Source organism: Hippopotamus amphibius, chromosome 1, assembly GCF_030028045.1.
Source record: "Hippopotamus amphibius kiboko isolate mHipAmp2 chromosome 1, mHipAmp2.hap2, whole genome shotgun sequence".
Taxonomy (NCBI): Eukaryota; Metazoa; Chordata; class Mammalia; order Artiodactyla; family Hippopotamidae; genus Hippopotamus; species Hippopotamus amphibius.
The window spans coordinates 179679983-179705542 of record NC_080186.1 but is presented as its reverse complement, the minus strand read 5'-3'; the positions used below and the strand labels follow the sequence as shown (position 1 = coordinate 179705542).

The following is a 25560-nucleotide window of genomic DNA, read 5'->3' as shown; positions in this document are numbered from 1 at the left end:
TTTATTTTGAAGGCATTTGTAAAGATCATTTCTTAATTTATAGTAGTAGCTTGATTATATTTATTTGGTTCATGAACCCTTTTGCTTATAGAGATCGATGATGGTGTTGATGATCTGAAAATAAATCATGAAAAGAAGGAATTGGGCGGTGATAAATTGGCACCAAATTCGAGTTTTGTACCATTACCATCAGCTACCATTGATCATCAGATTGAAGTACTTCTGTCTGAGTGGAGTAAAAATGCAGACATGCTATTCAGTATTCATCCCATGGATGGTTCTTTGCTGGTTTGGCATGTGGATTGGCTGGATGAATACCAGCCTGGTATGTTTCGTCAAGTACAGGTATTATTTTTATGATATCTGGAGAGCTACTTCTTGTTAAATGTAGGTACTGTTTTATAAAACCTCTTTATATAATTTCATGCATTCTAATGCTCACTTTCTTAATTCTAGGTGTCCTTTGTTTCCAGAATTCCTGTAGCTTTCCCCACAGGTGATGCAAACTCTCTCTGTAAAAGCATAGTGATGTATGCCTGTACCAAGAATGTTGACTTGGCTATTCAGCAAGGGAAACAAAAACCTTCCAGCCTGACACGTTCCACGTCCATGCTTATCTCTTCTGGTCACAGTAAATCAACTAATAGTTTAAAATTAAGTATTTTTACCCCTAATGTTATGATGATTTCAAAGCATGCTGATGGCTCCCTGAATCAATGGCTGGTCAGTTTTGCCGAGGAATCTGCCTTTTCTACAGTTCTCAGTATTTCCCACAAATCCAGATATTGTGGTCATCGCTTTCATCTTAATGATTTAGCTTGTCACTCAGTATTACCATTATTGCTGACAACATCACACCATAACGCATTAAGGACGCCAGATGTTGATAACCGAAAGCAACCTTATGATGCTGTGAATATTGAAGAATGTTCTTTGGCACAACAGAATAAAAGCACTATTGACATGGCCTGTCAGGATCCCAATGCAGTTTACAGTGAGCTTATTCTTTGGAGAGTTGATCCAGTTGGGCCATTGTCTTTTTCTGGAGGTGTTTCTGAGCTTGCCCGGATTAATTCTCTTCATGTTTCTGCATTTTCCAATGTGGCATGGCTGCCCACTCTTATACCCAGTTATTGTCTAGGTAAGCATTCTGATTTTTATTTAAAAACTTTAGATTTTCTGACATTATTGCTTGAGGGTTAAATTTCAAATGTTTTTAAAATACATCTAGGTGCATACTGCAACTCTCCTAGTGCATGCTTTGTAGCAAGTGATGGACAATATCTGAGATTATATGAAGCAGTTATTGATGCCAAGAAACTTCTGTATGAGCTTTCTAATCCTGAAATTTCTGTAAGTAAATGGCTTTTAAAACTAAGAATATAGTATATTGTTAGATACTTAATTTATACTTTTGAGCATGTACTAGAATTGTGACATACAATTTGTAATAAAATTTGTATATTTTTTAGTTTTTTTTTCACATTTGCATTATACTTTTACAGTGATTCTAACCTCATTTACAAAGAAACCATATCTTTCATTCATTCCAAAATTAGAGTCTAGTGTCCTACAATATGTGTTTCTGAGGTACTTCTTTGCTCAGAGATAAATGGGGACTACTGGCAGTACAATTTGGAATCATTTTGGTTCATCTGCAAGGTTTTTTCTAGGCAAGGGATGCTGAAATAACAGGAGTGGAATTTTAATCTTAACCGAGAGAAAAAAGCTTTCAGCTTGATTGCACTACTGGCAGTTCTTTCAACACCATTGCAAAGCTTTTGTTTTACGACAGAGGGCACCTTTCCTGTGCCCAACCAATAGCATCCCACCATCTGCATTGTCTCAGCACCTCCAGCAAGCCATTATTTCCATCTTTTTGATTTTGGTGTTTTTAAATATGCCCTGAGGTGATTTTCAGCCATACTGAACTTCCTGTTTAGGAGGTTCAAGCCATCTCCTCAACCATCAATTAGTGTCTTTGTTAATGCACTAGTTAAGGAAGGAATTGCTCCAATCTTGTTTTTTCTGTTATTTTTATTGCATGGTTTTACAGAATGCAAAGTTTTTCAAAGCATACATAATGTTACAGTGTTACTAAGTCCAGGGTTTCTCTGCTCGCCACAGGACAGGCCAGTGAATTGGGAGACTGAGATTTTGAGTCAAGGAATAGCAACTGTATTTGGAAAGCCTGCAGACTGAGAAGATGGTAGACTAATGTCTCAAAAAGACCATCTTATCAGGGTCTGAATACCAGTTTCTTTTATAGCAGCAGTCCCCAACCTTTTTAGCACCAGGGACTGGTTTCGTGGAAGACAATTTTTCCATGGACTTGGGGGAAGGAGGGGAGAGGTGGGATGTTTTCAAGATGATTCAAGAGCATTACATTTAATTGCACTTCATTTCTATTATTATTACATTGTAATATATAATGAAATAATTATACAACTCACCATAATGCTGACAGGAGGTGGAGCTCAGGCAGTAATGCGAGCTGTGGGGAGTGGCTGTAAATACAGATGAAGCTTCACTTACTCACCCACTGCTCACCTCCTGCTATGCAGCCCGGTTCCTAACAGGCCACGGACCAGTAGTGGTTTGGGGACCCCTGTTTTATAGAACAGAGAGGGTTTGGGTACCCCAGTTTTATAGGAGGAGGAGGTGAGGAAGTAAAGTAAAAAGACCATAAATTTTGCCCATATCTCCTGGAATGGCCAGCCTCGGGGAGGTGATGTGTTAATTTCTTCTTTCTTGCAGCCATTCACAGGTGGACAGGGTCAGGATGTTTCCCTGACAAAGGCACTTTGGTTTAACATTCTGGCAGAGGGGCAGGGTTCCCCAAGGCAGCCCATTATGTATAGACAGTATCCTTTTAGTGAACAAAAGCAATGGGAAGCAGAGGTTAAAGTAAAAGAAACAGATCCAACATGTAGTCAGATTTTTTTTCTCCTGTAACAACATAGAAACGTGTATTTCTTGAGGGCCTTCTACTTTTTAGGAATTGTTTTAAGTGCTGGGAATTTATATGTGAGCAAAACAGACAAAAATCTAAGCTTACATTCTAGTGAAAGAATATAGAAAAAAGGTAAAAATATATTAATAAATACTTTGGAGAGAAACGATGTTGCAGAAGTAGTAGGGAGTGCCAAATAAAGTGCTGGTCAGGGAAAGCCTCACACAAGTGGTGCTATTTGAGTTGAAGACCTGAAGGAGATGAAGGAGCTACCTATGTGGATATTTCGAGGGAAGAGTATTTCAGGAAGAGCCAGTGCAAAGATCCTGAGGCCGGAGCATGTCTGGTATGTAAGGAGCATCAAGGAAGCCATTGTAGCTGGTGCAGAATAAGTGAGGTGGAGAGTAGTCAAAAATAAAGTCAGAAAGCTAACCTGGCCAGATCATAAAAGGCCTCATAGGCCATTGTATTGATAATAACTTTGACTTTTTACTCTGAATGACATAGAAACTAGTGAAGAGAATGACAGTGATATAATCTGACTTAGGTTTTAAAAGGATCACTCTGGTTATTATATAGATTAGACATGGGAAGCAGAAGTGTTATCAGAGAGACCAATTCAGGAAGCTATTACAGTAGTCTAAGAAAGAATCAAAGGGGTTTAGAATGGTACCACGTGGTGGTGATAAAGATGATAAGAATTAGTCAAATCTGGATGTGTTTGAACACTGAATAGTAAGGATGGACTGGATGTGGGGGTTTGTGTGAGAAAGAGGATGACTCCCAAGGTTTGCCTTGAGATGAGAAGAATGCATAAATAGCATATTTTGAGGGGCAGGGGGATTCAAGAGCCTGGCTTTGGAAATGTTAACTTTGAAATGCCTGTTTGATATCCAAGAGATCTAGTAGGCTTGTCTCTGGAGTTTAGAGGGAGGCCTGGTCTGAAGATAGAAAATAAGTTGTTGTCAGAATATAAAGTTGTGTTGCTGAATGAGTTCATTGAGGGAGAGGCTATAGTTGGAAAGTAGAAATGATAGAAGGATTGAACCCTGGGGCATTCCATTGTTAAAAGTGGGGTGAGTGTGGTGTATCATGGAAGCCAAAATGAAGAAAATTATTTCCAGGAGGAAGGAGTAACCAAGAGAATCAAATGCTGCTGATAGATCAAGTATGATGAAGATTGAATTTAACAAGGTGACCTTGACTAGAGCAGTCAGGAGATAAGTGGCTCAAGAAATCAGCATGTGTAAATAGTATGTTAACTTGTTTCTTTAGCTTTGTTTGTCAAAACTAATGCTTAAAATTAAAAAGCCTTGATTCTTAAAACATTTCCATGAGATTGCGGTCAGTCTTTCACACTTAAAAATATAAAGTACTTTTTTTCCCCTTAACAATCACCAAGCATTGCTTTTGTTTTTCTCTGCATCAAGTGAGCTGTAACTGTGTTCATTCATGTGTAATTGCCTAGTAAAATCCTCGAATGTTTATAATGGAAGGGTCTTGTGAACTTATTTATTTAGTCTCACCTGAACTTATGTATTATTTGTCTGTTATGCCTGAAATTTTATGTCATTTGTTATTATTTTTTAATTTAAGTGTTTAATAAAGGAGCTATCCATTTTTTCAAAAACAGAAATATGTTGGTGAAGTGTTTAACATCGTAAGTCAACAGTCAACAGCCAGGCCAGGATGCATTATTGCATTAGATCCCATTACCAAACTTGTAAGTATTATTTTTCTGGCCACTTAGCATTAGATAAATAATATGTATGTCAACTTACGCTGGTATTTATCTACATTCAGCAAGGCAGAAAAACCCAGCTGCTTCATGTTTTTCAAGAAGAGTTCATTTTGAATAACCTTGAGAAGAAAAGACTGGGAAAAGACAGAGTATTATCTGATGCAGGTAAAGAAGAATTTTTTATGTAATGAGAAAATGCAGAGTATGTTAGCCAGTTAAAGGTAAATTTTTTTTATTTTTGGCAAATAGCAAGTCATAAGATTTTTTAAAATAATTTTATTTCTTTCTTTCTTTATTTATTGGCTTTGTTGAGTCTTCGTTGCTGCACGTGGGCTTTCTCTAGTTGTGTCAAGCAGGGGCTACTCTTCATTGCAGTGCTCTGGCTTCTCATTGCGATGGCTTCTTTTGTTGTGGAGCATGGGCTCTAGGCTCATGGCCTTCAGTAGTTGCAGCACGCGGGCTCAGCAGTTGTGGCTTGTGGGCTCTAACGTGCAGGCTCAGTAGTTGTGGCACATGGGCTTAGTTGCTCCTCGGCATGTGGGATCTTCCCGGACCAGGGATCGAACCCGTGTCCCCTGCATTGGCAGGCGGATTCTTAATCACTGTGCCACCAGGGAAGTCCCCAGTTAAAGATAAATTATTATAATGTTTCATATCTATTTGAGGTTAAAATTACCTTATGTACATTTGTGATAATATGTATCATAAATATCAGTACCTTTTTATTCTTAACAAAGCAATAACAATAAAAAAAATTAGCGGGGTTTGTTAGTTAAGTTAAATATTTAAAATATTTAATTAAATTAACTAATTTATTATTTATTTATTTTTGGCCACACTGCGCAGCATGCAAGATCTTAGTTCCCCAACTAGGGATCAAACCCAGGCCCTTGCAGTGAGAGCCCAGAGTCCTAACCACTGGACTGCCAGGGAATTCCCATCAATTATGTAGGCGTGTGCTTTATCATTAATGTGTGAGTGCTCCTTGCATGGGAGCTGTTCCTGCCCAACAATTTGGATAATATGAACACCTGACCTTTTAAAAATCTACAGTTTAAAGCATTAGCTTCAGACCTAAAGTTATAAAGGCTGAGTGTCTTAATTAATACTTTTATAATTAAACAGTTTTTAAAATATTAAACTCCTTTACCCATTATTAACTGTTATTTTGAATAAAGAAAAACAGCAAAATAAAAATCTTGGTTATCAGTTTCAGTTACAGAGCCAAACCAAACTCAAAAACAACTTTACTTACCAAGGAACTGCGCAGTGTGTGCCTGTTGCTTTAAAGTAACAAGCCTCAAGTTATAATAAATAATATCTGCATTCTGTGTTTGTTCCAGATGATTTTTCTTTTCTTGTACATTGTTTCTTTACTCCACCTTTTTTCCCATTTTTCTTCTCCTTTGAGAAGTACTTTTTTTGAGTTTGGCATTTTTATATTGAATATCTAATTTCTTACCACGGCTTTCTTAGTCTTCTATCATTTTCCCTCAGAATTCATGAACTGTGCCCAAAAGTGCTTGTAGTGCTTTTGTAACCTCTAAATACAGTGATGGAAAGATGCTAAAAATGAGAAATAAAGATGTCAGGTACAGGATAAAGGGTTGTTTATATCAACAAAATTCTTGATTTTTTCTTTCCTATATTAAAATATTAATAAGAATTCAATATTGTTAACAACCCAAATCTCTTGAAGACTTATTATATTTAATAAGTTATCTCAGTTATCCATGTTAATAGTGAAATATATCATTAATACCAACAGGCATCTCACCTAATGGATTTTCTGAAAAATTCTACCTAATTGTAATAGAGTACACCCAAGACAACCGTTCATTGTTACACATGTGGAATTTGCATTTAAAGTCCATTCCTGTCTCATTGGGTGAGTTTTTGTTTTTTTGTTTTGTTTTTTTTTTTAACTTGAAGTAGTCTTAGATTAACAAATTATATATGGTTAGGTAGTTCAGTGGATATTTTTTGAAGCTGTTTTTATTGAGACAGGATGATTGTAGTTTATTCTGTTTAGAAAAAAACAATTCTCTGATTTTCTTGCCATAAAGAATCATATTAATGTGTTTACTTTTTTTTATCTTTTATAAGGCAGTTTTGGATTATAAAATGTAGCAATTGTAAAGGGTTTCTCTCTCAGTTTGTGGTTCTTTTTTTGTTTTATAGATGAAAAGGTAGATACAAAAATATCTGAAGCAGTTTGGCAGCCAGAAGAACATTATTCTTCTTCTCCAGAGAAGATCCTATCCCCTTTTTCACAGAAGTATCAGGCTTGCAGAGCAAATCTCCAGAGCACCAGCAAGTTGACCCTGTCTTCAGAAATGGTTTATAGCCAAGAGTTGCATTTGCCAGAAGGAGTTGAGATAATAAGTGTTAAGCCATCAGCAGGTTTGTAAATTTTGTAAAAAGAGGCTAATCAAAGTTTATAATGCATGAGTGTTTACTGTGCTTTTTAAAAATAGGTGCATCTCCCACTTTTTAAATCGATACAGACGCAGAAGTGGAAAGAATATCTTTAAGTACCCTAAACTAAAAATTTTAATTCCTACTTATGTTTTCAGATTACTCTGACATTTGTCAGCCAGTTGTGGTTTTAAATATTGATTTCCAAAACAAATTTTTATTATCGTTTTGTGAAGACAAAGCGAAAGTTTCCAGGGCAGAGATAATAATGAGGTTGCACCTTACTTGCCAACTTTGATAATATTGGTAGTAGCTGCCTGGAGCTCTGTGCTGTGAAGGATTCTAAGTGTGTAGTTCCTGATACATATTTTTCATCCTTATCCTTAGGGCAGTGGTTCTTAAAATGTGGTCCCCAGACCAACAGCATCAGCATTGTTTAGGAAGTTGTTAGAAATAAAAATTCTTGGGCCACACCCTAGATTTACTGAATCACAAACTCTGGGGTGAGATCCAGCAGTCTTGTTTTGACAAGCCTTCCAGGTGATTCCAACGTACATAAAAGATCAGGGTATCAAGGGTATCATGAAAACCAAGACAAAAATCTATCTTTTTATCACCTAGTTCTTTCATTTTCATAGTCACAGTGTGAGTTTTTGTTCTTCTTGTCTATCACTTTTGACTAATTACTTTGAATGCTTTTCAGTTTGCCATTTTATCAGGTCCTTAATCTTTTCTAATTGGTGAAGTTAGCAGGAGTATTAACAGTGTCCTGATAACTTTTACATTCTGGGTTTTTTTTGTATATTTTAGTAAAAGAGGCATCAATGCAAGGAAAATTAAAGTTTGAAAAAAAATGACTTTTGTAGAGCTGTTATCCTTAACCAGAGCAGCATAATCTTCACTACTGAATTCTAATAAAAAAAATTATATGGCAGACGTAAGAGAAACCATGTTTCTAGAAGTAAATCCTTGGTGCAAGTAGAGTTTGGAAGAAAGAAGTCCTAGGGCAAGAGAAGAAATTTGTTTTGTTTGGCAAAAAGAGTAGCATATGATAAAAGCTTTTTTCCTAGTCTTGAGAATTTTTTTTTTTTTAAACAAGACTTTTGGGAAGGGTAAACTCTTTATTCTCATTAGAGAAACTAATGGATAATGTTAATTGTGTCTTTATGCAGTACTGCTAAGTCCTTGAGGACTTTAAAAAAAAACTTACTAAAATTATGTTGAAATATGCTTTTAAAATATAATAAATGTTCTGTATAACATTTCTATATTATGATTAGCAGCTTATGTTTAATAGTTTAGGATAGGGATTGGCAAACTATGGGTCACCTACCTGTTTTGTAAATAAGTTTGATTGGAACACAGCCACACCTATTTATTTACTTATGTGTATGCTTGCTTTTGTTCTTCGGTGGCCATGTTGAGTAGTTGCAACAGCTACTCTATGGCTGGCAAAGCCTAGTTATTACTTGTTGGCCCTTTAAGAAAAAGTTTGCCAACCCCTGATTTAGGAAATTAAGAGTATGTAATTACATTAAGCCCAAGCAAACATTACCTCCCACTTAGGAATCTGCTCAGCATCATTTATATGAAATACACTTCAATCGTGGAGGACCCTTTTAGTACTTAGGTAAGTGTGAGCCATTCACAAAATTGTATTAAAAATATCACAGAGAAGTAGCCAGTGAATATTGAAAAGTTTTTAAAAATGTATTGATATCTTAATAATGTATTGATATAATAATATATAATGCTAGCAAAGAGTTATGAAAAGAATGCTGGGTTGAAAACCAGGACTAGAATTTAATTCTGCCTTAGTATCTAGCTATTTGATTCAGGCATAAGATACTTACACATTTAGTCAAGAGTCATTATATATAAATTATCTCGGAGTTATCTTTCAGCTCTAGGTTTTGGTAATAATGTCCTTTTTATATACCTTTTTGATGTCATTAAAAGCTTCTTACTGATCTTGTTGATCCTTAAGCTAAATATTGACTGTCATGTTGTTAACACTAGTTCATGTAAAAGACTAAAACCTTTAGTACAAGAAAACATATATTTAAGCAAATTTGACATTTTGTCAATGGATTATTTTTTCTTCTAGGACATCTGAGTTCTTCTTCCATATATCCCGTATGCAGTGCTCCTTACTTACTGGCAACGTCATGCTCAGATGAGAAAGTAAGATTCTGGAGATGTAGAGTAACAGATGGAGAATCTGCCACATCAGAGAATGGAGAAATGGATCTTAAATACATTTGGGAAGAATGGCCGTTACTTATTGAAGATGGACTGCAGAACAATAGTAGTATAAATATACCTGGTAGGCCTATAGAAGTCAGCTGTGCACACACAAATCGTTTAGCAGTAGCGTATAAGCAGCCTACGTCTAATAGTAGATCTTCTCAGGACTTTGTGATGCATGTAAGTATTTTTGAATGTGAGTCTACAGGAGGTTCATGTTGGGTCCTTGAGCAGACAATTCATTTAGATGAGTTAAATACAGTGTTGGATTCTGGAATTAGTATTGATAGCAATTTAGTGGCCTATAATAAACAAGAGGTATATTTATCCAGTAAAGAGAGTGTCACATCAAACACAAAGCATTTAGTTCACTTAGATTGGATGTCTAGAGAAGATGGTTCTCATATTCTGACTGTAGGAATTGGATCAAAACTTTTTATGTATGGACCCCTGGCTGGCAAAGTACAAGAACAGACTGGGAAGGAAAGCCTGGCATTTCCTCTCTGGGAAAGTACTAAAGTTGTGTCTCTTTCTAAATTTGTACTGTTACGAAGTGTGGACTTGGTTTCTTCTGTAGAAGGCTCTCCACCTTTTCCTGTTTCTTTATCATGGGTCCGGGATGGCATTCTGGTGGTAGGAATGGATTGTGAAATGCATGTATATTCCCAATGGCAGCCATCTTCTAAACAAGAACCTGTTACAACAGATTCATACAGTGGGAGCACTCCATCTATAATAAGTTTAATAAAACAGAGTAACTCATCAAGTTCTGGATTACATCCTCCAAAGAAAACTCTGACTCGATCCATGACCAGTCTTGCCCAGAAAATCTGTGGAAAGAAAACTGCGCTTGATCCTTCTGTGGATATGGAAGATTCGGGTCTTTTTGAAGCTGCTCATGTTCTTTCCCCAACTTTACCTCAGTACCATCCTTTGCAGCTTTTGGAACTCATGGATCTTGGCAAAGTTCGGAGAGCAAAGGCCATCCTGTCACATCTTGTCAAGTGCATTGCTGGGGAAGTTGTGGCTCTGAATGAAGCTGAATCTAATCATGATCGCCGGCTTAGGTCTCTCACCATCAGTGCTAGTGGAAGTACTACTAGAGACCCCCAGGCATTCAACAAGAGTGAAAATACAGATTACACAGAAATCGATTCTGTCCCTCCACTTCCTTTATATGCCTTACTTGCAGCAGATGATGATAGCTGTTACTCATCCTTGGAGAAATCTAGTAATCAGAGTACCTTAAATAACTCAAACCAATTGTCAAAAGAAAGTTATGATGAGCTTTTTCAGATCTCAGCTTTAATGACTGATACTCATGTGTTAGAGACAGATGAAGAAAATACAAAGCCCAGGGTTATTGACCTTTCACAATACAGTCCAACTTACTTTGGTCCTGAGCATGCTCAGGTTCTTTCTGGCCACTTACTTCATTCTAGTTTACCAGGACTCAGCCGCATGGAGCAGATGTCTTTGATGGCTTTAGCAGATACAATTGCAACTACCAGCACAGATATTGGAGAAAGCAGAGACAGAAGCCAAGGTAAAACTAAATTGGGTTATAGGATTAGAGGGAAAATTGATGATAATATTTTTACTTATTTTTTCACAGAAAATAATCTTAAATATTTTTTGTAAGAATGATAGCCATGAAGTTTTTTAAATCATCATTGTTGCCTTCACAATAGTTTTAACTTGAATATATGTTATTTATCCCATAAATCATAGTACTCTGGCAAAGTGCACAAAGATTCATTATGCCAAGTCATTTTTACCTGTCTACTTAATAATGTTAAAAATCCAACTAATTGCTTTTGAGTTTAGCAAAAGTTAACTTTCTTAGTAAATAATTACTTTAGAAACCCCAAAATAAAAGGTGCTTTCTCCTTTATTTATTTTTCACATTGTAGTAATTCACTGTTAATTTGGGCTTTTGCATATTGAGGTTTTTAAAAAATTAACATTAATGTATACTCCTTGTTAGAAATAGCAGCAAACAAGCCTAATAAAATTAGGTCTTTTCCTCACCCAGAAAGCATTTTTGTCTTTAATCTCCTGAGTTATGAATAAATTTGTAGAATTCCCATCAGATTTCAAGTAGGGTCTGAAATTAAGTCTAGCCTTGTGCATCAGATATAGGTTAGTGGGATGTACCCCTTGAACTATGCTTGAAAGGAAAATGTGGGGTAAATTTAAGAAAAAAGAATAACAATAATAAAAATTAAAACTTTAAGAAAAAATACATTGGTCATGAATTGTGACATGAAATATTACTAGTAGATATTATTTTTTGATGTGGCTATAAGTGTTTTATGTTTTTATTCATTTAAATTAAAAATCAGTCCCCCCTACCATATAGCCATTTCTTCCAGTGTTAGCAGTTATTGGAATGGGTGTGTGACTTGAATCACTATGGAAAATATCATAACATACCACAGAGAAGGTTAAACTATTTTAAAATTCAGTCACATTTTAATTTAAATATTCATGTTACAGGAGATTATATTATTTAAAAAATGTCAGAGACCCTGAGTCAATTTATTCTCTTCTTTATTATTTTTTAAATTAAGTATACAGCTTTCTTCTGTAATGTATAATTGTATAGAAAAAAGAAACATTAGGTAATATTTAGACTGATAACATTTGTCAGTTTCACATTTTGTCTCTATAACCCTGTAATTGGTGCTGTGACATACCCTGCTTGCTAGAATTATTAGCATTTACTTGTATTTTGCTTATGAAATGGATTTTTACAAGTAAAAATGCTTTTTTTTTTTTCTTTTTTATAGGCGGAGAAACTCTCGATGAATGCGGCTTAAAATTTCTTTTGGCTGTTCGACTTCATACTTTTCTTACAACTTCTCTTCCAGCTTATCGAGCTCAGCTCCTTCACCAAGGTGATTTTGGTAGTAATCTATCTAGTAAAAGGAAGTAGGGCGAGTAGAAGAGAGGCTTAAGAACATTTAAGTTTGTTTTTGCCCTTATATGATAATGATGACAAGTTTGACACATTCTGAATTTCTTTAATTTATGTTAAAAATGTTTGCTTTCATCTCATCTTCTTTGCTTAAAAATACTGGAATTTTTTTTTTGGTAGGTGGAAAGAGCTAATGAAGAAATGGAAATTGGGCAACTGGGTATTATGTGCTTTGTTTTCAAATACATTATACATTAATGACCAATTAGTATTTATTGTTTCATTCTCTTTAATTTCTTTAAATTTTCTTTTTTCTCCTTTTTGATTGACATCTATCTAAATTCATTTCCCCCTCCCAATTTTTTTTTTAATTAGGGTATAGTTTTATAGTGTTGTTAGTTTCTACTCTACAGTGGAGTTCCCTGTGCTGTACAGCACGTTCTTATTAGTTATCTGTTTTATACATATTAATGTATGTATGTCAATCCCAGGCTCCCAATTCATCGTGTGCCCACTGCCCCCACCTCCCACTTTACCCCTTGGTGTCCATACCTTTGTTCTGTACATCTGTGTCTCTGTTTCTGCCTTGCAAACTGGTTCATCTGTACCATTTTTTTGGATTCCGCATATATGCATTTATATATGATATTTGTTTTTCTCTTTCTGACTTACTTCACACTGTATGACAGTCTGTAGGTCCATCCATGTCTCTACAAATGACCCAATTTTGCTCCGTTTTATAGCAGAGTAATATTCCATTGTATATATGTACCACATCTTCTTTATCCATTCATCTGTTGATGGACGTTTAGGACGTTCTGTGACCTGGCTATTGTAAGTAGGAATGCAGTGAACATTGGGGTGCATGTGCCTTTTTGAATTATGGTTTTCCCTGGGTATATGCCCAGTAGTGGGATTTTTGGGTCACATGATAATTCTGTTTTTATTTTTTTTAGGAACCTCCATAGTGTTCTCCATAGTGGCTGTATAAATTTACATTCCCACCAACAGTGAAAGGGGGTTTACTTTTCCCCACACCCTCTCCAGCATTTATTGTTTGTAGATTTTCTGGTGATGCCCATTCTGACTGATGTGAGGTGATACCTCATTGTAGTTTTGATTTACATTTCTCTAATAATGATATTAAGCAGCTTTTCATGTGCCTTTTGGCCATCTGTATGTCTTCTTTGAAGAAATGTCTATTTAGGTCTTCCGCCCATTTTCTAATTGGGTTGTTTTTTATTGTTTGATATTTAGCTGCATGAACTATTTGTATATTTCAGGGATTAATCCTTTGTCTGTTGATTCATTTGCAAAAATTTTCTCCCATTCTGAGGGTTGTCTTTTTGTCTTGTTTATGAATTCCTTTGCTGTGCAAAAACTTTTAAGTTTAATTAGGTCTCATTTGTTTGTTTATGTTTTTATTTCCTTTACTCTAGGAGGTGGGTCAAAATAGATCTTGCAGTGATTTATGTCAAAGAGTGTTCTTCCTATGTTTTCCTTTAAGAGTTTTATAGTATCTGGTTTTACATTTAGGTCTTAAATCCATTTCGAGTTTATTTTTATGTATGGTGTGTTAGGTAGTGTTCTAATTTCATTCTTTTACATATAGCTGTCCAGTTTTCCCAGCACCACTTATTGAAGAGACTGTCTTTTCTCCATTATATATCCTTGCCTCCTTTGTCATAGATTAGTTGACCATAGGTGTCTGCTGGGTTTATCTCTGGGCTTTCTGTCCTGTTGCATTGATCTGTATTTCTGTTTTTGTCTTGATTACTGTGGCTTTGTAGTATAGTCTGAAGCCAGTGCATCTGATTCCTCGAGCTCTGTTTTTTTTTCCCTCAAGATTGTTTTGGCTATTCAGGGTCTTTTGTGTCTCCATACAAATTTTAAGATTTTTTTCTTCTAGTTCTGTAAAAAATGCCGTTGGTAATTTGACAGGGATTGCATTGAATCTGTAGATTGCTTTGGGTAGGATAATCATTGTCACAATATTGATTCTTCCAATGCAAGAACATGGTATATCACTTCATTTGTTTGTGTCATCTTTGATTTCTTTTTTTTTTAATTTATTTATTTTATTTATTTATTATTTTTATCTATTTTTGGCTGCATTGGGTCTTCATTGCTGTGCACAGGCTTTCTCCAGTTGCGGCAAATGGGGGCCACTATTCATCGCAGTGCGTAGGCTTCTCAGTGTGGTGGTTTCTCTTGTTGCAGAGTGTGGGCTCTAGGCATACAAGCTTCAGTAGTTGCAGCGTACAGGCTCAGTAGTTGTAGAATATGGGCCCTAGAGCACATGGGCTTCAGTAGTTGTGGCCCAAGGGCTCTAGAGTGCAGGCTTAGTAGTTGTGGTGCACGGGCTTAGCTGCTCCAGGCATGTGGGATCTTCCCGGACCAGGGCTTGAACCTGTGTCCCCTGCATTGGCAGGCAGATTCTTAAACACTGTGCCACCAGGGAAGTCCCTCATCTTTGATTTCTCTCATCAGTGTCTCATAGTTTTCTGCGTACAGGTCTTCTACCTTCTGAGGTATGTTTATTCCTAGGTATTTTATTCTTTTTTTGCAATGGTGAATGAGATTGTTTTCTTAATTTCTTTCTGATCTTTCATTGTTAGTGTTTAGGAATGCAGGAGATTTCTGTGCATTAATTTTGTATCCTGCAACTTTACCAAATTCATTGATTAGCTCTGGTAGTTTTCGGGTGGCATCTTTAGGGTTATCTATGTAAAGTATCATGTCATCTGCAAACAGTGACAGTTTTACTTCTTTTCCAATTTGTATTCCTTTTATTTCTTTTTCTTTTCTGATTGCTGTGGCTAGGACTTCCAAAACTATGTTGAATAATAGTGGTGAGAGTGGACATCCTTGTCTTGTTCCTGATCTTAGAGGAAATGCTTTCAGTTTTTCACCATTGAGAATGATGTTTGCTGTGGGTTTGTCATATATGGCCTTATTATGTTGAGGTAGATTCCTTCTATGCCCACTTTTTGGAGAGTTTTTATTGTAAATCAGTGTTGAATTTGGTTTCAATCTATTGAGATGATCATATGGTTTTTGTTCTTCAGTTTGTTAATATAGTGTATCACATCGAAGAATTTAAGCATCCTTGCATCCCTGGGATAAATCCCACTTGATCGTGGTGTATTCTCCTTTTAATGTGTTGTTGGATTCTGTTTGCTAGTATTTTGTTGAGGATTTTTGCATCTTTATTCATCAGTGATACTGGTCTGTGATTTTCTTTTTTTGTAGTATCTTTGTCTGGTTTTGGTATCAGGGTGATGGTGGCCTCATAGAATGAGTTTGGGAGTGTTCCTTCCTCTGCAATTTTTTGGAAGAGTTTGAGAAGCACGGGTGTTAACTCTTCTCTGAATGTTTGATATAATTCACCTGTGAAGCCATCTGGTCCTGGACTTTTTTTGTTGGGAGATTTTTAATCACAGTGTCAATTTCATTCATTGTGATTGGTCTGTTCATATTTTCTATTTCTTCCTGGTTCAATCGTAGAAGGTTATACCTTTCTAAGAATTTGCCCATTTCTTCCGGGTTGTCCATTTTATTGGCATATATTTTGCTTGTAGTAGTTGCTTATGATGCTTTGTATTTCTGCGGTGTCCATTGTAACTTATCCTTTTTCATTTCTAATTTTATTGATTTTAGTCCTCTCTCTCTTTTTCTTGATGAGTCTGGCTAAAGATTATCAATTTTGTTTATCTTCTTAAAGAACCAGCTTTTAGTTTTATTGACCTTTGCTGTTGTTTTCTTTGTTCCTGTTTCATTTATTTCTGCTCTGATTTTTATGATTTCTTTCCTTCTACTAACTTTGGGTTTTGTTTGTTCATCTCTCTCTAGTTCCTTTAGGTGTAAGGTTAAATTGTTTATTTGAGATTTTTCTTGTTTCTTGAGGTAGGATTGTATTGCTATAAACTTCCCTCTTAGAACTGCTTTTTCTGCATCCCGTGGGTTTCGAATCATCATATTTTCTTTGTCATTTGTCTCTAGGTATTTTTTGATTTCCTCTTTGATTTTTTCAGTGTTCACTTGGTTATTTAGTACCGAATTGTTTAGCCTCTAGGTGTTTGTGTTTTTTACGTTTTTTTTTTTCCCATAATTGATTTTTAATCTCATAGCATTGTGATTGAACAAGATGCTTGTCACGATTTCAGTTTTCTTAAATTTACCGAGGCTTGATTTGTGATCCAAGATGTGATCTATCCTGGAGAATGTTCCATGTGCACTTGAGAAGAAAGTGTAATCTGCTGTTTTTGGGTGGAATGTCCTATAAATATCAATTAAATCTATCTGGTTTATTGTGTCATTTAAAACTTGTGTTTCCTTATTAATTTTCTATCTAGATAATCTCTCCATTGGTGTAAGTGAGGTGTTAAAGTTCCCTACTATTTATTGTGTTACTGTCGATTTCCTCTTTTAAAGCTGTTAGCATTTGCCTTATGTGTTAAGGTGCTCCTATGTTGGGTGTGTATCCCTAGATCGTTATGCAGTGTCCTTTCTTATCTCTTATAACATTCTTTATTTTAAAGTCTATTTTATCTGATATGAGTATTGCTACTCCAGGTTTCTTTTGATTTCCATTTGCATGGAATATCATTTTCCATCCCCTCCCCAAAATTTGAATACAATTTTTGTTATAGAAATAATACATACTCAATTTTGTTGTACAAAAACAGAGTACAGAACATAGAAAATAAAAATCCACCCTCCCCCAAAACTGCTGTAAACATTAATGTATATTTCAGATATCAGTTTAATAACATTTCAAGTTGTTTTATATTGTTAGTCAGAACTCCCAAAGTAATAGAAATACTTTACTTAAATTTAAGATAATTTAAGCAAAACAAGATATTTATTGGCTGAGTCCCCCCCAAGTTTAAGAGATAGAGCTCACTTCCAAGATTATTGGATTTAAAGGTTTAAACAGTGTTGTTGGGGGGACTCTACAGGTTAACCTCTGCTCATTAGTCTCTGTCTCTTTTCTCTGTTTCTATTTCGGCTTCCTCCTTCCTTTTATTTTGCATTTAGCTTTGGAAAAGAGATGCTAAAATTCTAAGTAAGATTATTTATTTATTTATTTATGAAAAATTATTAAACTTGGTTTAGAGATAATAGGAATCTAAAAATAATTTAGAATAACAGTTCATTCAACAGTGTAGTAGTTTGTTTTTTAATTACGGTTTATTTCCAAAGACTTTGGTATAATGGGCATTTCAGATTCCTTGGCACTGTATATTACGTTAAAAATTTGAGTTTGTATGTTCATATAAGTGAAAGCCACATCTTATAATTAATCATTTACTTAATTTGGTACTACTAAACAAAATGTAATATGAAGAGAGAAAATAGAAGCTGAACGATAAACACCACCACATGTGGGCCAGTAGGTTGAGAGACTTGCTGATGTGAGTGATGCTTTATAAATATAAAAGTATCTTATTAATATGGTGATTTGGGGGTAATAAAAGTTATTATGTGCTAGATACTATCCCAAATGCTTTGACTATATTATTTCTTCAATCCTTACAACAGTGTAATGAGGTAGCTGCCATGATCATTCACTTTTTGTAATATAAGGAAATTGAGGTATCAAGAGACTAAGTGACTTAGCCAGAATTATATAGTTAGTTAGGTTGGAGCTGGAATTTAATTTATACATTCTGATTCCAGAGTTTTTGCAGTCTTAAATTCTATTAAGTACCAGCTGGTACTGTCTCCCTGATGCTTTTTTAATTCCATGGAATTAGATCCACACAACAGATGTTGACCAGAGGAGGTCAGACATATTAGAGACTAGAAAGACTCAGCACAGTGGCATTTGCCCATAAGCATTTTTTTTCTTATCTTTTTTAAAAAATGTATTTTAATTGTAGAAAATATTTATGTGATCAAGTTATTTGGAGAAGCAAGGAAAAAAAACAACCCATATTCCCTTCAACCCCACACATTTACAACTCTGTGTGTCTTGTATAAACTTTTAGGCATTTTTATTGGAAATATGGAACACATTTCTGATCGTCATTATATGATCATATTTATATATATTTTTTAAAATTTGATATCCATTTTATTTTTTTTGACTTTTTTTTAAAGCTTTTTATTGGAATATAATTGCTTTACACTGTTCTGCCAGTTTTTGCTGTACATCAAAGTGAATCAGCTGTATTTATACATATATCCTCATATCCCCTCCCTCCCTTGACTCCCTCCTACCCTCCCTATCTCAGCCCTCTAAGTCATCACCCATCATCGAGTTGATTTCCCTGTGTTATACAGCAGCTTCCCACTAGCTATCTGTTTTACACTTGGTTGTGTATATATGTCAGTGCTATTCTCTCACTTCATCCCAGCTTCCCCTTCGCCCCCCACCCCATGTCCTCAAGTCTGTTCTCTACATCCGCATCTTTATTCTTGCCCTGTCACTAGGTTCATCAGTACCCTTTTTTTTAGATTCCATATATATGAGGTAGCATACGGTACTTGTTTTAACATTATTTTTGATATTTCTTTAGGCCTGTCTACTAGTCATTTTGCCTGGGCGTTTCATTCAGTAGCAGAAGAAGAGCTGCTGAACATGTTGCCAGCAATGCAGAAAGACAATCCCACATGGTCTGAACTTAGAGCTATGGGCATTGGATGGTGGGTCCGGAATACCCGCGTCTTACGAAAATGCATAGAAAAGGTGAGTGTTTTATTTTGGTGTAAAAATGAATTAATATGTATTGCATGTTTATTTAAATGGTATTCCATGTTTCCTTTCCTGTTACTCACTAAAATGCTTTTAAATATTCTTTATATTTCAAAATAGCATGTTAATATAATTTTTTAAATGCATATTCTAATTCTTAAATTGCTAGTTGATATATTTGTTTAGTAGTATATGTCTGGTTTTTACAAAATAATATATATGCATTTAGACAATACAGAAGAGCTTGTAATGAAAAGCATGGTCCTGTTTCCACATCTTTGTAATCTTGCAGGTCACCACAATGATTACTTTTGTAATTATAAAATAAATGAATAAATTAATAAATTTACATATACATGCATACATTCATGCACAGTTTTTTTAATTTATTGAACATTAGAGAATGTATGACAGTTGTGTATATGAAGAAAAGTGTTTACTTAAAACTGTTTCTGTGAAATTTTGACCAATATTTTCTAATTATAGGTGGCCAAAGCAGCCTTTTATAAAAAGAATGATCCTTTAGATGCTGCTATTTTTTACCTTGCAATGAAAAAGAAAGCTGTGATTTGGGGATTATATAGGTAGGTAAAAAAACTGCTTCAAAATGAAAAACTTTCTATAAAGAGTATGAAGTAAAGATTGGTTGTTCTTGTTAGTATGATTTATGTAGATTGTTAGTTATTTTTGTATTTAAGAGATTTCATGTGAAAGAAACCCAGGTGTCTTTCAGAGCAGAAGCATCTTGATGAGGTCACATTAGTTTTTTTAGGTTTATCAGTCCAGAAAAACATTTTTATTTTTTGCTTATTTTAATAACTTCTCATGACAGTCCTATAGGACAAAGAACTAAACCGGAAACTTTATCTGGAGTGGGGAAGAAGATGAATTGGTAGAGTTTTGAAAATGCATCTACCCTTTGTCCTATCAGGAGCTCTTGGACCAGGCTATCCTTCCAAACCACCCTCTTCCTAAGGATCCTGACCCCATTCTTGAGCTAGGGTCATTTAGAATTTGTCTCTTTTACTTGTCCTCTGCTAGATTTGGTGAATGTGATTGTCATAATTAGTTCACTATTCATCAGCTATTTGTTAGGGGTTCAGTTCTAGATATATCCATGTGAATAGCAACCTTTGGGGGAAAATCATGGTATCAGTCAGTTTTCTAAGAGACTAATTAAATCTTTTAGGATTGTTTTACTTGAGGACAAATTCCTTGGATTTTTATCATCAAAATCATCCTCAGGTGGCCAGGGGTGTTAAAGGTGATTAAGTTTAAATGGTAAGATAGCATAGAAGTTAATATAAATTATATATTTTGTATAGGTTTAAAAATAATTTCTCACAGTGCTGCTAATGCAGTTTTCTTTGTATTGATAGTTTGAAAGAATTTTTTTCAATAATCTCTGAAATTTATATGGAAAAGTACATGTTTACCATAAATGTTCTTTTCGCTCAGAAAAGAAGCAAATATATAGTAATTTATGAACTGGAAAATGTTTTCTTTTGAGTCTTAAGTTTTAACTGGCTAACTTCATAAAATTGGTTATGATGTAGAAACATTATGTTCCACAATTTTCATACTGTCTTTTTTCTTTATAGATCCCAAAATGATTCCAAGATGACACAGTTTTTTGGACACAATTTTGAGGATGAGAGATGGCGTAAAGCAGCTTTAAAGAATGCTTTTTCTTTGTTAGGAAAACAGAGATTTGAACATTCGGCAGCATTTTTTCTTTTAGCTGGTTGCCTCAGAGATGCAATTGAGGTAATGAATGAATTTTTTAAAAAAATAGCATTATCATCCTTTTAAGCTCTTTATGGTTTCAATTTTTATTTTTTAATTTCAACTCAAGTATAGTGGAACCGACACAAGGCTTAATGCCTAAAGTAACTGGTAATATTTAATAGCAACTTTAAAATTTTGTCATTTAGCTTGAATGCTGTTTATACAGAATTGAAATTAACCAGCTTGTGTTGGTTGATAGAGATAGGTAGTTGATCCAACTTTTAAGAATATTTATGAGCAGGTTAAAAAAAATAAAAAATTTGTCATCACTTTAAACGTATTTGGACTTATATTTGGCTCTGTGTTAGTTCACGAACCTTAGCAAATTTTTAACTGATTATTTCTAAGTAAACCTTACAAAAAGTTATAAATATTTAAAATATAATATTTCTATCTCAAATTGCCCTTTTGCTCATAGTTTCATACAAGTGATTCAAAACAGCTTCTTGATTTGGAAACATGATAGTCTGCTGAAGTGGATGGGGAAGAGTAAAAGCTCAAGAGTAAAACAAAATATGTCATTTGAATTGATGCTATTAGGAATTATTCAGTATTTTTTCATTAGGCTAATTATTTTTGTAAATATGTATTTAGTACTACCAGGTAAATTAACATAAATGTTGTCAAGTAGATTTGCTGAAGCAAGCAGCATATGTTTTGTTTTTCATCCTTGTTTACTAATTTTGGATATTAATAAAGCTTTGTGTTCGTCTAGTTATCAGTGAGTCAATTGCATTTACCTTAAAATGGGAGATACCCTTATTTATAAACAATATTTCTTGTTTTTGAAGGTATGTCTTGAGAAACTGAATGACATTCAGTTGGCTCTTGTAATAGCAAGACTCTATGAGTCTGAATTTGATACATCTGCAACATATAAATCTGTTTTACGTAAAAAAGTTTTGGGAATTGATTCTCCTGTCAATGAACTCAACTTGTTGAATATAAATATGCATTATGATCCTTTTCTTCGAAGTATGGCATATTGGATTTTAGAAGATTATAGTAGTTCTCTGGAAACATTAATAAAGCAACCGATCAGAGAGGATGATGGTAAGCTACACTTCTAAGATGTTAATGATTAAGAGTTCTATTAGTATTTGCCAGGTTCAGAACACACTGTTGGGTGCTAAGGGTAATGCACAGCAAATTTAAGACATACATGGTCTAAGACTTTATGGTTTAGCTGGGGGCACTGAGTTTGTATACAGTTCTTTTTTTTTCCCCCAAAAAAGCTAAATCCTTTGAAAACCAAGGACTTTGGCTTTTCTGTTTTTATGAAATCGATGTATTGAACATAGATGTTATCAATATTTGCATATAAATTTTTTTTACATATAAATTTATTTTATTGGCTGTGTAGGGTCTTTTTTGCTGTGAGCGGGCTTTGTTTAGTTGCGGTGAGTGGGGGCTACTCTTCGTTGTGGTGCGTGGGCTCCTCATTGCTGTGGCTTCTTTTGTTGCAGAGCATGGGCTCTAGACGTGTGGGCTTCAGTAGTTGCAGCACATGGGCTCAATAGTTGTGGCTCCTGGGGTCCAGAGTGCAGGCTCAATAATTGTGGCGCACGGGCTTAGTTGCTCCACAGCATGTGGGATCTTCCTGGAGCAGGGCTTGAACCCCGGTCCCCTGCATTGGCAGGCGGATTCTTAACCACTGCGCCACCTAGGAAGCCCTGCATATAAATGTTTTGAAGAAAATAGTGATATACCAGGAAAGAGAAGTGGTTGGATTTGGACTATAATTTTAAAGTGGACTAGGTAGGACTGAATTGGATATGGAATATGAAGGGAATGAGAATCAAGTTTAACTCCTGGGTTTTTAGTTTGAGCAGTAGATAAATGATAAGGGGAAGGCCAGGAGCAGATTTTGGAGAGTGTTGCTTTAGATAGAAAAGTCTTCTCAGGTAAGGTGACTGAATTGAAATGAGTGAGTAATCAGTCAGTGCAGATACCTAAGTAAAGAGAGGTTTTTAAGGTAAGTGCACAGTAAATAAAAAGGCCTTGAGGCAAGAATATGTACATGTAAATGGAAACATAATTTAGGCCTTTGGATATATATTCTTGATTTACAGGGTGAAGTTGGAACTAGAAATAGAGATGCACAAGTTATCATATATAGATAGTATTTAAAGCCATGGGACTGTAGGAGTTCACTTACGGAGTGTGGATAGAAAAGAAGTCAAGTACTGAACTCTGGGACACTCAGCATTTAAAAGTAGAGAAGATGAGGAAGATCTAGCAGAGCAGACGGACTGAGAAGGAGTGTCCAGGAAAGCAGGAGAAGAAGAACTAAGAGTGTGTAATGATGTTTTAAAATGTCTTAGATTGTTACCCGAGGAGATGTGAAATCAGCATAACCTTTGTTTTCCTGCTGTGTTAGAACACTTTCATTATAAGTGTATTCTTGTCTGTTCAGTGTTATGTATTAGTGTGGTCTCAAGTTTTTCTCCCAAGACCAGGTAGATAAAGGTGCCATGGTAGAGAAAAAGGACTACATTACAACCCTTGAAGAATTTTTCTTAGCTCATAAAATGAATTTACTTTCAGATCAAGTCATGATGTCAGCTTGCAATCCTGCAGTTTTTAATTTCTACAATTATCTAAGAACACATCCTCTTTTGCTGAGACGTCATTTTGGATCATCTGATGCATTTTCCACACACATGAGTTTAACAGGAAAAAGTGGACTGGCAGGAACAATTAATTTAAGTGAAAGAAGATTATTTTTTACTACTGCCAGTGCTCATTTAAAAGCTGGCTGCCCTATGTTGGCTTTGGAAGTATTATCAAAGATGCCAAAAGTCATCAAGAAAACGAAACCTTTTTGTAGAACATCTAGTTTTCTGGATACTAGTAAAGTCTGTTCTCCTTCTTCTCCATTAAAATCGGATGCAAGGGAAGATAAGTCTTCTGCTGTTGATTGGTCACAGTCACTGATGAATGGTTTTGGATCTTCTTCAGAGAGTTCCTCAGAGAAGCAGTCAAACTCTACTCTTTCTTTTGACTGGAGCCAGCCAAGCATTGTGTTTCAGGATGACTCTTTAGAACTGAAATGGGACAGTGAGGACGATGAAGAAAACGGGGATCTCCCTGTTTCAACCAAGGGGCTAAAACCTTCACAGAGAAAAGTAGGGGAAAAAATAGATGGAACAAGTTCTAATTACACAGACTCTCTCAGCACACTAGATGAAAATGACATTTTAAATCCATCAGAAGATGTAATTGCAGTTCAATTAAAATTTAGAGCATGTTTAAAGATTCTCACGGTGGAGCTTCGGACTTTATCTACTGGCTATGAAATAGATGGTGGAAAATTGCGATACCAGCTGTACCACTGGCTTGAAAAGGAGGTGATAGCCCTTCAGAGAACTTGTGACTATTGTTCAGATCCCGAAGAATTACAGCCTGCCTTTGACGAAAATGGAGATGCATTTGGATTAAGTGAAGATGCTGAAGATTTGCTTCATCAAACAAAAGTGAAAGAACTGAGAGAAAATTTTCAGGAAAAAAGACAGTGGCTTTTGAGATATCAGTCACTCTTGAGGATGTTCCTTAGTTACTGCATACTGCACGGATCCCATGGTGGGGGTCTTGCATCCGTGAGAATGGAATTGATTTTGCTTTTACAAGAATCTCAGCAGGTATGTAACTTACATGATAACCAGCCAAAATAGTACTTGCATGAAAAACAGTTTTTGAGATTGCTTTTTTAGTTTTTAAATATTAAAATTGTTGATTTTCTTAATTATGGTTGCTTTAAGGAATGCTGCTTTTTGTGTGGTGCTTCATATTATGAATTTCTAGAGTTGTGACTGTATTGTGGTTTAAAGACAGTTTGATATTAGACCCTGTGATCTTCTTAATTTATATTAAACATTCTTGTATGAATGCCTTGTGAGATCATGATACAAGGGTATTGCCCCATCATTTTTCATTATAATCGGTGGAAGGTTGACCTCCTCAGGTCCCTTCTAACTCTATAATAAAGTTTCTGTTATGCTTTTAATTTTTAATTGTTTTGAAGTTTTTCAAATAGACCCTTGAATTACTTAAGTAATGGATTATAACTGTAAATAGTTGATTAACCTTTTTTCCCTTTGTTTTTAAGGAAACAGCGGAACCAATATTTCCTAGCCCTCTTTCAGAACAAACTTCAGTACCTCTCCTTTTTGCTTGTACAGCCAGTGCCAAAACAGTAGTTGCCAATCCATTACTGCACCTTAGTAATCTCACACATGATATTCTACATGCCATAATAAATTTTGATTCACCACCCCATCCTGATATCCAAAGCAATAAAGTAAGTATGCTTAGTTTCAAATATTTAATTTACCTATTTACTATGATAAAACTAAAAAGTGTTAAGGCTTTTTATAAACAATTTTAAACATCACCTTATACATAGTGATTGTTACTTTGCCAAGTTTATATTGATTTTGATCAAAGAAAACTTTTGGTTGTAGACCAGGCTCATCATACTTGTATTACTTATACCCAATAGGATACTTCAGTTTTTAGCTTTTATTTCGTCTTCTTTAACCACTTCATTTAGGTATGAGTAATAGTGTGTATGCACATTTGTGAGTAATTCTTTAGCAGTACACTTAGCCAAAAAGCTGATTGTTTTTTTAGGGAAGGAAACTTAATATTATGTAAAAGTACTAGTATGTATCTTTTTTTTTTTCTCATAGTCTGTCATCCGATTCTCTCCCACCTCACAGGCTGTGATGTCATGCCATCCAATTTTCTTCTTGTCTAATGGTAGTCTCTCCTATAGTTTTACCTTCCTGGAT

At 35.1% G+C, this 25560-nt stretch overlaps 1 protein-coding gene across 9 annotated transcripts in view; it reads left to right on the top strand.

Annotated features, from left to right (window-relative positions):
* The window catches only part of DMXL1 (Dmx like 1), a 140500-nt gene that overhangs the window by 44232 nt on the left and 70708 nt on the right, over positions 1–25560 (top strand). For all 9 annotated transcript variants that reach the window (XR_009053985.1, XR_009053986.1, XM_057736921.1 and 6 more), the window contains exons 11-25: positions 92–345; positions 457–1141; positions 1232–1353; positions 4587–4676; positions 4757–4859; positions 6463–6582; positions 6876–7097; positions 9220–10905; positions 12152–12259; positions 18804–18973; positions 19466–19563; positions 20581–20746; positions 21559–21820; positions 23315–24408; positions 24876–25067. Coding sequence is in view for 7 of the 9 variants with exons in the window: in XM_057736921.1 (XP_057592904.1) it covers positions 92–345; positions 457–1141; positions 1232–1353; positions 4587–4676; positions 4757–4859; positions 6463–6582; positions 6876–7097; positions 9220–10905; positions 12152–12259; positions 18804–18973; positions 19466–19563; positions 20581–20746; positions 21559–21820; positions 23315–24408; positions 24876–25067 (5372 nt within the window). In the remaining 2 variants the exon portion in view is untranslated. The remainder of the gene's footprint in view (positions 1–91; positions 346–456; positions 1142–1231; positions 1354–4586; positions 4677–4756; positions 4860–6462; positions 6583–6875; positions 7098–9219; positions 10906–12151; positions 12260–18803; positions 18974–19465; positions 19564–20580; positions 20747–21558; positions 21821–23314; positions 24409–24875; positions 25068–25560) is intronic.